At 41.7% G+C, this 16,510-nt stretch overlaps 2 protein-coding genes across 3 annotated transcripts in view; both read left to right on the plus strand.

Annotated features, from left to right (window-relative positions):
* Positions 1-3,880: 3,880 nt before the first annotated feature.
* On the plus strand, positions 3,881-10,931 carry rpl18 (ribosomal protein L18). The gene is made up of 7 exons (XM_020477732.2): positions 3,881-3,980; positions 4,706-4,792; positions 5,021-5,128; positions 8,128-8,226; positions 8,590-8,713; positions 9,029-9,098; positions 10,799-10,931. Exons 1-7 carry the CDS (start codon positions 3,978-3,980, stop codon positions 10,872-10,874), a joined length of 567 nt encoding a protein of 188 aa, XP_020333321.1. The 5' UTR covers positions 3,881-3,977; the 3' UTR covers positions 10,875-10,931.
* A 226-nt stretch (positions 10,932-11,157) lies between these two features.
* The window catches only part of LOC109884473 (sphingosine kinase 2-like), a 40,762-nt gene continuing 35,409 nt past the window's right edge, over positions 11,158-16,510 (plus strand). Inside the window, exons 1-2 of one of the 2 annotated variants that reach the window (XM_031837946.1) lie at positions 11,158-11,434; positions 13,514-15,218. In XM_031837946.1, the coding sequence (XP_031693806.1) occupies positions 14,756-15,218 (463 nt within the window). In that variant the 5' untranslated portion in view covers positions 11,158-11,434; positions 13,514-14,755. Of the gene's footprint in view, positions 11,435-12,455; positions 12,556-13,513; positions 15,219-16,510 lie in introns of those variants that run through there. The other variant, XM_031837951.1, reaches the window with a different exon arrangement.

Raw genomic sequence — 16,510 nt, forward strand, 5'->3', positions numbered from 1 at the left:
GTAGTGTGGTTTTCCACTTTAATTTTGAGTGTGACTCCAAATCCAGACCTCCATGGGTTGATAAATTTGATTTCCATTGATAATTTGTATGTGATTTTGTTGTCAGCACATTCAACTATGTAAAGAAAAAAGTATTTAATACAAATATTTCATTCATTCAGATCTAGGATGTGTTATTTTGGTGTTCCCTTTATTTTTTTGAGCAGTATATATATATATATATATGTATACAGTGGGGAGAACAAGTATTTGATACACTGCCGATTTTGCAGGTTTTCCTACTTACAAAGCATGTAGAGGTCTGTAATTTTTATCATAGGTACACTTCAACTGAGAGAGACGGAATATAAAACAAAAATCCAGAAAATCACATTGTATGATTTTTAAGTAATTAATTTGCATTTTATTGCATGACATAAGTATTTGATACATCAGAAAAGCAGAACTTAATATTTGGTACAGAAACTTTTGTTTGCAATTACAGAGATCATAGGTTTCCTGTAGTTCTTGACCAGGTTTGCACACACTTCAGCAGGGATTTTGGCCCACTCCTCCATACAGACCTTCTCCAGATCCTTCAGGTTTCGGGACTGTCACTGGGCAATAGTGACTTTCAGCTCCCTTCAAAGATTTTCTATTGGGTTCAGGTCTGGAGACTGCCTTGGTCTCTCCAGGACCTTGAGATGCTTCTTACAGAGCCACTCCTTAGTTGCCCTGGCTGTGTGTTTCGGGTCATTGTCATGCTGGAAGACCCAGCCACGACCCATCTTCAATGCTCTTACTGAGGGAAGGAGGTTGTTGGGTAGCCTAGTGGTTAGAGCATTGGACTAGTAACCGAAAGGTTGCAAGTTCTAATCCCAGAGCTGACAAGGTACAAATCTGTCGTTCTGCCCCTGAACAGGCAGTTAACCCACTGTTCCTAGGCCGTCATTGAAAATAAGAATTTGTTCTTAACTGACTTGCCTAGTAAAATAAAGGTTTTAAAAAATCCATCCTCCCCTCTATATGGTGCAGTCATCATGTCCCCTTTGCAGAAAAACATCCCCAAAGAATGATGTTTCTACCTCCATGCTTCACGGTTGGGATGGTGTTCTTGGGGTTGTACTCATCCTTCTTCTTCCTCCAAACACAGCGAGTGGAGTTTAGACCAAAAATCTCTAATCTCTAGACCACATGACCTTCTCCCATTCCTCCTCTGGATCATCCAGATGGCCATTGGCAAACTTCAGACGGGCCTGGACATGCGCTGGCTTGAGCAGGGGAACCTTGCGTGCACTGCAGGATTTTAATCCATGACGGAGTAGTGTGTTACTAATGGTTTTCTTTGAGACTGTGGTCCCAGCTCTCTTCAGGTCATTGACCAGGTCCTGCCATGTAGTTCTGGGCTGATCCCTCACCTTCCTCATGATCATTGATGCCCCACGAGGTGAGATCTGGCATGGAGCCCCAGACCGAGGGTGATTGACCATAATCTTGAACTTCTTCCATTTTCTAATAATTGCGCCAACAGTTGTTGCCTTCTCACCAAGCTGCTTGCCTATTGTCCTGTAGCCCATCCCACCCTTGTGCAGGTCTACAATTTTATCACACAGCTCTCTGGTCTTGGCCATTGTGGAGAGGTTGGAGTCTGTTTGGGAGAGTGTGTGGACAGGTGTCTTTTATACAGGTAACGAGTTCAAACAGGTGCAGTTAATACAGGTAATGAGTGGAGAACAGGGGGGCTTCTTAAAGAAAAACTAACAGGTCTGTGAGAGCCGGAATTCTTACTGGTTGGTAGGTGATCAAATACTTATGTCACGCAATAAAATGCAAATTAATTATTTTAAAATTATACAATGTTATTTTCTGGATTTTGTTTTAGATTCTGTCTCTCACAGTTGAAGTGTACCTATGATAAACATTACAGACCTCTACATGCTTTGTAAGTAGGAAAACCTTAAAAATCGGTAGTGTATCAAATACTTGTTCTCCCCACTGTATATGTACAGTACCAGTCAAAAGTTTGGACACACCTTCTCATACAAGGTTTTTTCTTTAATAGTACTATTTTTTACATTGTAGAAAATAGTGAAGACCTCAAAACTATGAAATAACACATACGGAATCATGTAGTAACCAAAAAAGTGTTGAACAAATCAAAATAGATGTTAGATTCTTCAAAGTAACCACCCTTCGCCTTGATGACAGCTTTGCACACTCTTGGCATTCTCTTAACCAGCTTCACCTGGAATGCTTTTCCAACAGCCAACCAGCTTGAAGGAGTTCCCACATATGCTGAGCACTTGTTAGCGGCTTTTCCTTCACTCTGTGGTCCAACTCATCCCAAACCATCTCAACTGGGTTGAGGTTGGGTAATTGTGGAACCCCGGTCATCTGATGCAGCACTCCATCACTCTCTCCCTTACATTCCTGGAGGTGTGTTTTGGGTCATTGTCCTGTTGAAAAACAAATGATAGTCCCACTAAGGGAAAACCAGATGGGATAGCGAATCGCTGCAGAATGCTGTGGTAGGCTTGCTGGTTAAGTGTGCCTTGAATTCTAAATAAATCAATGAAAGTGTCAACAGCAAAGCACCCCTACACCATCCCACCTCCTCCTCCATGCTTCACGGTGGGAACCACACATGCGGAGATCATCCGTTCACCTACTCTGCATCTCACAAAGACACGGCGGTTGGAACCAAAACTCAGACACAAGGACAAATTTCCACGAGACTCGCTTGTACTCGTGTTTCTTGCCCAAACAAGTCTCTTCTTCTTATTGGTGTCCTTTAGTAGTGGTTTCTTTGCACCAATTCGACCATGAAGGCCTGATCACGCAGTGTCCTCTGAACAGTTGATGTTGAGATGCGTCTGCTACTTGAACTCTGTGAAGGATTTATTTGGGCTGCAATCTGAAGTGCAAATAATTGTAATGAACTTTTCGTCTGCAGCAGAGGTAACTCTGGGTCTTCCTATCCTGTGGTGGTCCTCATGAGAACCAGTTTCATCATAGTTTATGGTTTTTGCGACTGCACTTGAAGAAACTTTAAAAGTTCTTGAAATGTTCCGCATTGACTGACCTTCACGTCTTAAAGTAATGATTGACTGTCATTTCGCTTTGCTTATTTGAGCTGTTCTTGCCATAATATGGACCTTGTCTTGTACCAAATAGGGCTAACTTCTGTATACCACCCCTACCTTGTCACAACACAACTGATTGGCACAATCGCATTAAGAAGGACAGAAATTCCAGAAATGAACTTTTAACACAGTTAATTAAAGGTTAAATAAATAAATTACTAAAAATAAAAACAAGTCACACCTGTTAATTTAAATGTATTCCAGGTGACTACCTCATGAAGTTGGTTGAGAGAATGCCAAGAGTGTGCAAAGTTGTCATCAAAACTTTTTTGGGTTACTACATGATTCCATATGCATTTTTTCATAGTTTTGAGGTCTTCACTATTATTCTACAATGTAGAAAATAGTACAAATAAAGAAAAACCCTTGAATGAGGAGGTGTGTCCAAACTTTTAACTGGTACTGTATATTTGAGAAATGCATTTTTTTCTGACACAAAAACATACATATTTAAATATTTTATAAAGTTCAAAAATAAAGAGCCTGACAAATTACAAGGAGAAACTAGTTAAATGTTCTGTTCTGTTAATAAAATTGCCTATTAATTGTATGTAAATCACATGGTAAAATATAATAGACTACTGTATTTTGAAATGTAATTTGTTTTTCACATAGTGGTTTTATTGGTTAGAAAGTCACTTCACACTAGCATATACACAAATGATGAATGGATTAAATTAATTAACGAATAGAATAACATAAAATATAAATATAATAACTTTTGGACGACGTGATGATCACACAGGAAGTAATAGCAAAATAGCCAACGAAAACGCGTGTGACCTCCGTAATCGCGGAGATGTGTTTATCGCGAGACAGCGACCCTTCCTTTTTCCTTTCCATTCTGAGTCTAAGATGGTAGGTACAGATTCTGAAAACATCGTTAATGCTCCGACTTGATAATCTAAGTCCATCCTCACTTTTACAGTAGCACAACTCAACCATTTCTATGTAAATATTTGCCTTGATGTCTTTGGTTTGAATTCCTAATGGTATTGACATACTATTTGGCGTTTTAGCGATACAGTTCAGTCCTTCTCTACCGGGGGTTAGCGTCACAGTAGCTAGCTTGCTACCTGGTATTTTCACTAATTACTGAAAGACTGCGTGTAATTTAGACACAAGATAATGGTACTGCTGTTCGAGAAATTTCGGGAACTTTTGTATCTTCGTTTTGAGGCTTTTCCAAGGCCGAATGTATCGGATATCTGACTAGGTTGATGGCCCTAAATGAAAACGTGCTATTTGACCAGTGTTGGTGAACTATGTTACTCCACTGTCTCACTAGTTAGCCGCTGTGTATGAGACTGCAACGTTATGCTAAACGGTATGCCGCCAAATTCAAGTTGGGTATGATTGATTTGTGTGCTGTTTAGGTATGAGTTACACAGACCACGTCTACTAACGTTACAGTCGTTTGAGGCCTAGCCATAAAGCATAGGGTTCAGAAGCATGCAACGGTACTTTTCCTGGTACAGTGATCAGAAGTGTCATAAACAATGTGTAACTAATGATTTGGTTTTCAATTGATCAGTGCGCGAATGGCAAGTTTGCATGTATTTACCTGCACCATCTATTCCCAGGGAGTCGACATCCGACACAACAAGGACCGCAAGGTGCACCGAAAGGAGCCCAAGAGTCAGGATATCTACCTGAGGCTCCTGGTCAAGGTAAGTGTCACAACCTTTATACATTGATTCAAGTTAACATTAAGGCATTGTCATGTAAACAAGTAGTCCGACAACTACGTTGTTGATTTTCCCATCTTAATGTTATACTTTTTTTGGTTAATTGTAAAATCTATGCAGCACATAGCTCAAGAGTAACCCTTGTTAACATTTTACATTGAGTAGTCAATACTTTCTACTTAATAAATGTTTATGTTCTCTTCCCCACAGCTTTACAGATTCCTGGCCCGTCGCTCCACTGCTCCCTTCAACAAGGTGGTCCTCAGGAGGCTCTTCATGAGCAGGACCCACAGGCCTCCGATATCAGTGTCCCGCATGGTGAGTTACATCAATCCTTCCCTTTGCTGTGTTTGTAACCTGCTACAGAATCAAATTGCTACAATCAACTCAATTGAATGGCAGTAACGTTCACAGATTCAACGACTTAAGAGGGCAACAGTACAAGTGGGAGGACAACTTCAGCTGGTACTCCTGCTTATGCCTGTTGCGCTACAATGCTTTATTGGTGCTTTTGACACTTCCTTGCTCAAACATTCTAGTTAGGATTCTCTTTTGACCTTTGACTCCTATGTCATTGTTAATATACCTTCTGATGATTTGGTACCTTTGAGTGAGCTGGAGATCTTTCCACCTCTCATGTGACTTCTTGAACATGTCCCATTTGGGGTGGCAGGTAGCCTAGTGATTTTAGAGCATTGGGCCAGTAACCGAAAGGTCGCTGGTTCCAAACCCACTAGGTGAAAAGTCTGTCATACCCGTATTGCTCCTGTGTCTGCTAAATTTCTTAAATGTAATGGCCCAGTTTCCCAAATGCATCTTAAGACTAAGTTCATTGTTGGAGCTTTGTACAAGCTCAGCGGTTTCCCAAAACCATTGTTACTAAAATTGGACTTGAAACCGCTCATTATTTACTGAGTGTTCATCGTTGGATGCTTTTTTTTTGCCCATCTGCGTCACTTTATACACAAGCTCTCCGCTAAACATAGAATCAAGATGTTTCTGACCGCAGATAACTTCAGAACAAAGTTGACTACAAATACGAAGTTGCAAATGTCTTTGTTACAAATGAGCAAAGGATAATAATTGAGAAAAAAATATTGCAATGGAAACCGAGATGACCGCATTAAAACAGTCTAGGGGGGATATAAGTGGTATCACTGAGTGGTCATGACTTCAAAACCAACTTATACTCTATCATACTAACACTGTCAAATCCCAGCTGTACGATACCAAGGGTCCTACAGCTCATTAGGGATGACGTTAAGAGATTGACAGTTCTACCTTTTAGCACTATAGGGACGAGCAGAGTTGATAAAGAACATACTCCCTAGGCTACCGTTCCTTATGTCCTCTGTACCCCTTCAATTCTCTCAGTACTGGTTTAAAGAGATGTGTAGTTTATTTTCTGGCTTATTGTGGAAAGATAAGAAACCAATAATTAACCATACACTGTCCATGTCAAGAAGCAAGTGTGGATTAGCTGTTCCTGTTTATTTGTATTACTTGTCTTGTGACAGTAATTTGATCTCTATATCATCATTATCTCTATATAATCATTATGGTATTACCCCAAGTGCTACTGTAAGATAAGCCACTTGAGTTTTCATGTGATGTGGCAAAGATACTTCATAAAGGTTATCTATGCAGCATCCCTCATGTCCAATATGGAACAACCCCTTGTTTACTACAGGGAGAAAGACATTGGCTAATATTACCTGGCTATGCCAAAACATCAGTCAGGTGGGGTAAGGGATGGTGATGTCAAACCATTTTAAAGAGTTGATAGCAGAGTTTGGCTTAAATAATATGGCATTTCTACCTTATTTGCAACTTAAATCGATAATCTATTTCCTCATGGTGTTGATGTGGGATCTAAAAGTGATGGACAACAAACTAAGGGGGCGGCAGGGTAGCCTTGTGGTTAGAGAGTTGGACTAGGAACCGGAAGGTTGCAAGTTCAAACCCCTGATCTGTCGTTCTGCCCCTGAACAGGCCGTTAACCCACTGTTCCTAGGCAGTCATTGAAAATAAGAATGTGTTCTTAACTGGCTTGCCTGGTTAAATAAAGGTCAAATAAAAAAGGGGTGCTGCTAATTGGAAAGGAACGGTTTCCACCTTGTACAAACAGCAACATCCCTACTCCGTTACATTGGGAACAGGACTTGGGTGTATCTCTCACTGCAGTACAGTGGGATGCAATATGGAAAAACATTGATATCCAACTAACTGTAAGGTGTAAAATTATTCAAATGGTCTTACATAGGCTTATATTACACCTCACAGGTAGATTTTTTTTTTTTTTTTTTTTTAAATCAAAGCCTTTCAGAATTGTGTTGGCATGGCTGCGGTGAGGTTGGTACACAAATGCATATTTTATGGAAATGTCCAGACGTCAACATTTTTTGGACTGAGGTAGATATGTTGTCTGTCCTGTAGTGTGCCTGCTAGGAAGTAGGGTTGACAATATCCAACCTAGAACCACGCAACATATCACTGTACTGGCTTTCCTATCAGTCAAACCAACAATACTTCTGAATTGGAGAGAGTGTAAACCACAGTGCTTCAGCATGGAAGTCATGGATTTGTTGACTATGGAAAGAGTGTCATCGGCCCTCCAGGACTATGACAACGGGCTAGACTCTAGCAGGTCTCTGGGACATTTATATGTAAATCAAAGAGCCTTGCCTAATATATTAATACTCTGTATGTGTTTGAACTGTACACCCTGTTGAACTGACTTGAGTCCAGCCAGGTCACACAGGATAGGATAAAACACAGGCTACATATAAAAAAATATGCCTGTTTCAGTAATCTAAATTGATTTGATGTTCAATTAGTTATATTTTTATAATTGTAGGTTTTTGCCTCAATATTTCATGTGTAACATGTGCAATGATGACAAATCTTATTTGGTGCATTATTATTGGATTAGACAACTGCCTAAATATTTATAGTCAAGTGGTAATATCCCTCTAGGATCTGATCTGTCATCAGTATGATTTGAATGGAGAAAGTTGATCTGAGAGCTGCGCTGCCTTTCTTTCGTTCCGATCAGTATTGAGGCAGCTCCAACCATGCACTTGTGAACACTCTTGCAGTGTTGTGTTTTTGGGAAACTCATGTTACATATTCGCCAGTTTGTAGGAACGGTGCATCAATTAACCCTCGTTAGCCTAAGTTCCATTGCTATTGAGAAACCGGGACAATGTCCTTCCAGGTTTATTGATATGAATACACAGCTAAGTGAAAGCATCTTAGTATTTATCTTTACCCTGTGGCGGTTGTCCCTCGTCTGAACTATTTGACGTCCTCTTCAGATCCGTAAGATGAAACTGCCTGGTCGTGAGAACAGAACCGCAGTTGTCGTGGGAACCGTCACTGATGATGTCAGAATTCAGGATATCCCCAAGCTCAAGGTAAAGGTTGTTTTAACTTACTGGATGCCTGTTTGGCTCAGGCTTTTGCTCCAGCACTTAACACACCTGGTTTAACCTGGGGTGTATTTATTGAGGAAACTGTTTAAGAGAAAAACTAGCATTTCTATTGGACAAATTCAGGTAGGTCCCTCCGTTGCCTTTGCTTCCGTTTTAAGAAACGTTTTGCAACAATCGGCGGAGTAAATACACCCCTGACTATTTTAATCTGGTGTTGGGCTACAACAAAAGCCTTCACACCCTGTAACTAGGTAGCTCTTCTGGACTAGTGTTAGACTACTTCACTGAAAATGAATTAAGTGTTAACATGAGTTGCTAAACGTGCTCTGTTCTCCCTTCCCTTAGGTGTGCGCTCTGAAGGTGACTGACGGCGCTCGCCGCAGGATCCTGAAGGCCGGAGGTCAGGTCATGACCTTTGACCAGCTGGCTCTGGCTGCCCCCAAAGGACAGGGCACCGTGCTGCTGTCAGGTAAGAAACACTGCTAGTTTGAACGATGTTCAAGTTTAAAGTTATGCTGGGAATATTCTGTTGTACCTTTGCTCTACAGTCCTGTTACTGTTATCACCGCCACAGTCGGATTATGGCTAAACCCTGCCTGTTTCTAAAATTTCTCTTAAACCTAACCTTAACCACACTGCTAACCTAAATCTGCCTAAATTAAGGCCAAAAAGCTAATTTTGTGTTCATTCATTTTTACATCATAGGCAATTTTGGCATTGTGGCTATTAAGTAGTGACAGCCCTGTTACTCTGGTCTGAAACTCACTTGTTTTCCTTCTTTCAGGACCCCGTAAGGGCAGAGAGGTGTACAGGCATTTTGGAAAAGCCTGTGGAACCCCCCACAGCCACACCAAGTGAGTATTGTACCCCTTTCTTGAGATTGCTGCTCTCCTAGGGTTTCATTCAATATCTATCAACTTAGAGAATGTTTTCCAAATTGTTTGACAAGTTTGTTCCAGTTTGGTTTTCACTGAAAATCACAAATGTTTTAAACTGAGGACACTTTCTGAATATTGAGAACTTCGATAAGATGTTTTGTTAGTACGGGGGCTTGTTGTGGAGAGCCCTACTTTAGAATGAGGATACTAGATGTGCATTGTGTAGAGAAGGACAAACATGTTTCTCTTGTCATGTAGAAACAATTGTCAGTGTGTCTGAAATGTTCTAATCTATATGTTGCACCTCACTGAATTAGCCCCTGAGCCCAGTGTTAAAAAACAGCAATTGAATTCATTGTTAGAATTTAGTATTTCAAAACTGGTAAATGAGATGTGGGTCCTCTGTATAGGGATTTTGTAATCCAATCTGACCTTTAATCATCAGGAAGATATGTTTTTGCGTTTTTCAAAACTCAAAAGGCAGTGATTAGGGTTGTTTTAGATGGCGATAATCCTGATCCCACTGGAAGGGTGCATTCAGGGTGGGTTTATAAAGGTGAAAGGCTCTACAACCAAGATATGTCAATATAACTAAGGTGAGGAGGTTTAAAATACTCTTACATCTGAATTAATTTGACTGCAGTACAGGTACTGAATGTGGCAATTTGTTTGTATTGAGAAGTGTCAAATACAGGTATGATTTCAATAGGTCCACGTGAATCATGTAGATCTGAACTAAATTGGGGGGGGGGGTGTACTTAGCCGTGATGGTGAGAGCGGTGTGCAGACAGTGATTGTCCTTCTATTATGTTGGATTAATGAATCTTTTCATTTCGCTTGTAAGAACAAGAGCACAGGCCAGTCTGACTAGGCTTTGCGGTCAGGTAGACTGAGAGAGACTACCATAAAGGAGAAAGTCACGCATGCGACTTTACATCGTTGAACATCGCGAGTAACAAAAGTTGTCGTGTTTTTGGGCCCTCGCCAGTTTGCGTCCCTGCAAGTAAATGCATGTGCCTTTTTGATTCCGTGTTTAATCGTCACCTACAGGGGTTGCAGGTGTAATTGCAGGGTACAGTGAAAATCTTATGATATAAATACAAATACCACTATATACATTAGTTTACTCCTCTTGGGTTCCCTATGACAGTATAGTGGTAGTTCCATAACCTGTCCAGTAGATGGCGAGGGGTAGGTAGGCCTGTTCAAAGCACTGGACATCTGGATTCAGTGATCTTGATGTTGTGGCCTCTTGATCAGAATGATCCATCTGATTTTATTTTTTGGAAACGTCCAGATTGATCTTGAATTGCAAAACGGGGGATTCCAGGATCTGGATCATTCTGATCCAAATAAAAATGTTTTTGGTGTAGAACAATTTGTTGAACTCAATGTTTATTTACAAAATATTAAAAATGTATGCGCCTGAGATCCACTAGATTCACTTTCTCCAACCCAGTTATATCATATCAGTGATTACTTGAAGGAATGGAGAAGGAAAAATGCATAATTTAAATACATCAGGCCTAGCTGTATTTTGCTAGTTTTGTCCCCAGACTATAGCTTTGGTTTACATGAAGTTGATGGACTGGCAGATTTGCATTAATCTGCAGAATCTAGGAAGTGGTTTGAAACACTTAATCACTGAATTAATGGCATATCCTTCTCTCCCTCAGGCCCTACATTCGCTCCAAGGGCAGGAAGTTTGAACGTGCTCGTGGGCGCAGATCCAGCCGTGGATACAAGGCCTAAAGTCTTTTTTGTTTTCCATGGAATCTGATACAAATAAAGATGGCGATATAAAATGAATCGATGTCTCTGTCTATTTGGGGTTTTTCAGAGCTTTGTTGCGCTTGCATAGTACTTCACTCTAGACATTTTCTTGTGCAAACCTGATGGACAACTTGAATCAAGCTACTATTTCTATTCACTCCTAGGACCAGTTTTATAACATTTAGTACTATTAATACAATTGTTTTTCAGTGCCTTGTGTAATACTTTTATTTAGATAGGTGATGGGTGCATTGGAAGCATGGACACAGTCTAGCCTAGACCGTATTGACTAGACTGAGGACAAGACTGGACTCAGTGTCATGATCGACTGAAAGTTACTATCTGTGGCCTCCACAATGCGGTGCACTGGCGCCGTTAACTATTGGAGAATGTTGGTAGGTCCGGAATGTCTTTCCTTATCAGGATTGGACTTCCTCCCCGCCGCTCAAACTATCCAGTCCTCCCGTGTTTCATACACGCTTCCTGGAGGATAACCACAGCCGTCCTACGGAGCAAGCAAGCCGGGGAGGTAGAATGAGGTAATTTGAGTTCAGTCTATACAGTTGGATTGATATTTACACGGTTATTTTACCAATTGAGTATTAAGTAGCTATCTCCAAGCTAGCTAGTCAGCATATTGTTCCTAGCTGACGTTAGTGACATGACATTGTTTAGCTAGCTAATGACAAAATGATGGCCAGCCGGATAGCGCCTTGCTGCTAACGTTAGATATTGTGGCTAGACCGAGTTTTTAGCCAGGATAAACAACCAGTTGCGTTTATAACGTTATAGCTAGCCAATACATGATTTTCAACACAGCATTGTTGATTAGCATGCTATCCACTACTGTAATAAGTTGGGATATCTTATATTGTCTAGCTTGCTGCTAACCCCAATTGAACGGTAACTGCTTTGTATACTGTATTCCCTGGCGATGGCTACTGTAGCTACCAGTCAACACAACATGGGTAACTATAACAATTTGAAACGTCAGAAGTAGCTAGCTAACTTATCAGCTAGCTTGCAATAGTTACGTACAGACTGCTGAGCAATGATTATTAACTGTAGTTAACGCTTGTCATTTGCTAACGTTAGATCGCTACGAAACTAGTAGCTCGATGGCTTCATTCTAAGCCAACGTTATTTGTCAGTCGCTCTATCCTACTAGCTAGCCACCTGAGAACGGATCACTCATTTCTAAACAATGTTGTGTGCAAGACTGCCAAATGGATCCTAAATGTTCCGAGCACGGTCATAGTAAAACCAAATTAGAGCGGCGATACCCGCCACCCTACAAATGCACCAAGGTACCCGCACGAGCAAATGCACCAAGTATTTTTCTTTAATCAGAGGCTGCATATCTGCCAAGTCTTGATTGTCAGCACCTTAGATAAAAGTTATAGACTGAACATAACAATTCATACTTAAAGGGAAGCCTCTTATGGGTCAGTTTTGTTATGTAGTCTATGATGACTGAATCTGATAGACACTTAATTCAAGGTTTTCCAGGCTTCATGTTAACCAACACATTGTGTTTTCAGTCCATAGTATTTCACTAGTAACAATGTAAAGAACCAATTGGTGATGACTGAGTAAACAATATTTGAAGGTCGCTACGAGTTATGCCTGCCGAAGTCAGTCCTGGGCAAGAATCTGTCTGGTAGGCTCATCCGTCAATGAATCATACTTCCACTGGTTACAAATTGTGAAAGAGAGTAAGTAGACTCAAGACTGTCTGGACAAACGCCATCCGTCAATGTGTCCACCAAACTCGGTTAATTTCATTAGGCATACGTGGTAATAAACCAGTGCTCATTTACCCAAGTTAGGTCGTCGCATCAGTGAGCACAGATGTCAGGAACGTGTGATTCTAAATCAGCGTGGTTTAGCCATCATGGCATGACTTCAAGGAATCCTGGACATGGGGGATAATGCATGCACACAGATTGCCTAATCCAGTTTGAACCACAATCTCTCACGAGTTTGCTGCCCTTCTTTCACTTCTGCAACTGGCCAAAGAGTCACTCACCTTTTGGAACAATGTAAAACTGTATCGACTGTGAAACACGCATACGCACCACTCTAAACTTAGAAACAGGACATGTGGAGAGGACATGGTGAGGGAGCCTGTCTCAGTCACTCGGCTGGATTGTTGGAAAAGTTGATTTGAAAGTCATTTCCTCGTTTTCTACTGTTGTATTGTTTTCATAATGACTGCCTTACAAGGTGCTGCTGCACATGTTTGTGTCAACGAAACATAAAGGTACTTTTGGGTGGAGTGGCATTGATACTAGAGCTGGGAAGATAATTTTCAGTTTATCGTCAACAATCACTTATTGCAGGCATTTTACTGATATTGTTCATCACGATAAGTACTAGCCTATACTAGAGAAAATGTGGAGTTTAAATTGAAATAAGTTTGCTAATATGGGTGATTGTTAATGGGACAATTGATGGCTACGACCATCAAACTATTAGTACTAGTTTTAAAGGGACATTTTTATTGATACTAGTCACTTCCTTTTATGCTTCTTCAGCACTTGAATATATAAACTGAGTATTTTCTGCTGGAACACATTGGAAGCTAATAGATGACTAATACCATTATTTCTCTCTAGGTATACTTATCTATGTGAAGGAACATGAACATGGACCCTTGAACTCAAGAAATGAAACCCCCCTGGCACAATCTAGTAACATTTTTGAGTTTTTATCAGTTTTGTTTGGTTTTCCATCTCTGTCTTTGATGGATAACAACTGATTATGTGGCATTTTTCATTCAGATGACACTTAGAATTGGACATGGACCGCGTTGCTATCTCACTACTGTAAAGCCTGCTTGTCTCTTGAAGAGTGATATTTAAATTCTACCTTGACACACCTTTCTCCTGCCTCCACATATCTCTCATTTCTGTGGAAGATCTGGACGTTTGACATCAGCACTTACCACACAATGTTCCACTGCAATCTAGTGCTAATTAAATTGCTATAGCCTCCTTGCAAGACCAAGGTGTGTTCATTTTTGTCTGATTCATAGTTTTAAGATTTGTTGTATTTTATGTTATTTAAACTCTTGTTTGACATGTAGCCGTCATTTCTAAGCTGCACTTTATTGATAAATATCAAGATAATTTCAAACTGTAATTTAAGCATATCTTTGAGTTATGTATATTTTTAATCTTTAGGAGTATATATATTCTGTTTTAATTTTAAACTGGAAAAGTATATCGTTTTTGTTTACAAGCCTCATCTGTCTATCATTCCGAAATGGACAAATCTAGAATCTGATAGCATTTAAGGACAAGGCAGACATAATCTGGAATTGACAGATCTAAGATCTATCCTTGTCTTCGGCATTTGCATTGTGAAGGCTGGTGTTTCCCATTGTTTTTATCTGTTCCTCTGTTGACACACTAAAGAGAAGAATCTCCATCTGAAGGCCAGTGGGATCGTAGAACACGTGCAGATGGATTTCACATGTCAAACTCAGAGGTGCTTTTGTGGCGTTGCCTTTGCAATTCAAGCACTGAAGTGGAAGAATGATTTTAAGGAGGTTTCAGGGATAAATAACTTGTGTTTTAGTTTTTAAGACAGACTGACAGGTCTATAGTTATATTTTGGTCATCCCAGCAGATCCTAAGGAGAGGTGCTTCTATTTGATTCTCCTTTAAGGTGGCCATTAGTCGCCGAAATGAACTGACATGTGTATCACTACCTGAATTTAAACAGACTTATTCCATCCAACAAACTTCCAACTGCATGAAACACTCACACACCGTCCACCTGTCAGGAAACAGACCTTACCTACCCTAAACCTAAGGGTTGGAAGTCCGCTCCCCGTCAAGCCCGCCACACTAAGGATGCGTTCCCCAGAGCCCCCCATCCCATCCCCAGCTGAGGCGCTACTCCACTGCCAGTTCGGGGGCTGGGGAACGGGCAGCAGCTGCAACAACAGCTGCCCCAACAGCCCTGGAGGTCCTGGGGGTCTGTCGTCCCCTTCTCCCTCCCCCAGCCCCTCTCCTGCCTCCAGCTATGCCTTGACCCTCACCCCCTCTCACATCCACGTCCAGCGCCTGGCCCCCCGCCCTGGTAAAGAGGCACGTCTAATACTACCCCTGTCAGAGCTGGCAGGGTGCAGCTGTCCCCGCGCCCCTGCTCCCCCCTTGCTGGTTCTATACTGGTATCCCCCGGGGAGGCGGAGGAAGGGGGTGTCCAGGAGGAGGCAGGTGAGGGTGTACCTGGCTGAGGCCAGGGTGGAGGCTGAGAGGTGGTCCACTGCTATACAATGTCTACTCAGGGGAGTCGCCATCACTGCTGACACGGGTGAGTGTGTGTTCCACTAACACAGCTACAATCAGTTATCTTGTCTGTTTGTATGCTATGTTACAGTCCAGGCACAATATGTGTAGGGTCTGAGGTTATTGTAACATCCCAGTTGTTGGAATCAGTCTGATGTTATTCTAAATGTCCATCAGACTGGCACAGTGTCACCGTGTGAGAGAATGAAGCCAAATCAGCACTCGTTATGGCGTTTGGCGTCGACTACTTCTTATCCTGTGTACAGACTAACTGTGCCTTCATTAACTTTATGAGCACCATTCACTCCATAAAGTTTGTTTCCATTACTGGGAGCGTTTCTGTTAGTTATTGTTAACTGGAGTCATACTCGGTGATCTGAGGTCCTTTGTGATGTAGGAGGCCAGAGGTACAAGGGAATATAGGCCTAGGCTACTGTATGAATACCATACCATGCATGTTCTAACAGATACAGGTTAGTTCAGCTAATTTCTGACCATGCTAGATATAGGCTACTGCATAATGGCTGTGTGATAAGGAATGAATGGATATAGGCCAATGCTATTGTACTGTATGTACGTACATACATACAGCATGCTATGTTCAGTCAGGAGGCCTGACTATTAAAAGGCTAAAGTATTGTTTAAGGGTTCATTCATGTATGTGAACAAACATGTTATTTAATCTTTCTTGGCTGTGTGTGTGTGTGTGTGGGCTAGGTTATCCCTTTAACACTTACTTTCCTCTACTTTCTCTGTCTCTGCTCTTATCTTTCCTGCACACACAGTCTGTATCATTCAGCGTCTAACCAACACAGCATCCCTCCCTCCCTTCCAACTAACTCCCACCCCTCACCAAGACAAGCTCCCTCCCTCCCTTCCAACTAACTCCCACCCCTCACCAACACTGCCTCCCTCCCTTCCAACTAACTCCCACCCCTCACCAACACTGCCTCCCTCCCTTCCAACTAACTCCCACCCCTCACCAACACTGCCTCCCTCCCTTCCAACTAACTCCCACCCCTCACCAACACTGCCTCCCTCCCTTCCAACTAACTCCCACCCCTCACTCACCAAAACGGCCTCCCTCTCTTCTCACTAACTCCCACCCCTCACTCACCAACACAGCCTCCCTCCCTTCCCACTAACTCCCACCCCTCACTCACCAACACTGCCTCCCTCCATTCCCACTAACTCCCACCCCTCACCAACACTGCCTCCCTCCATTCCCACTAACTCCCACCTCTCACCAACACGGCCTCCCTTCCAACTAACTCCCTCACCAACACTGCCTCCCTCCCTTCCAACTAACTCCCAACC

This window comes from Oncorhynchus kisutch, linkage group LG2, assembly GCF_002021735.2.
Source record: "Oncorhynchus kisutch isolate 150728-3 linkage group LG2, Okis_V2, whole genome shotgun sequence".
NCBI classification, from domain to species: Eukaryota; Metazoa; Chordata; class Actinopteri; order Salmoniformes; family Salmonidae; genus Oncorhynchus; species Oncorhynchus kisutch.

What these genes read in the sequence shown, in the direction of transcription:
- rpl18 (XM_020477732.2), top strand. An exon ending in ACCTGAGGCTCCTGGTCAAG is followed by an intron (nt 4,793 to 5,020) that starts GTAAGTGTCACA and finishes TCTTCCCCACAG; the next exon opens with CTTTACAGATTCCTGGCCCG. An exon ending in ACCCCCCACAGCCACACCAA is followed by an intron (nt 9,099 to 10,798) that starts GTGAGTATTGTA and finishes TCTCTCCCTCAG; the next exon opens with GCCCTACATTCGCTCCAAGG.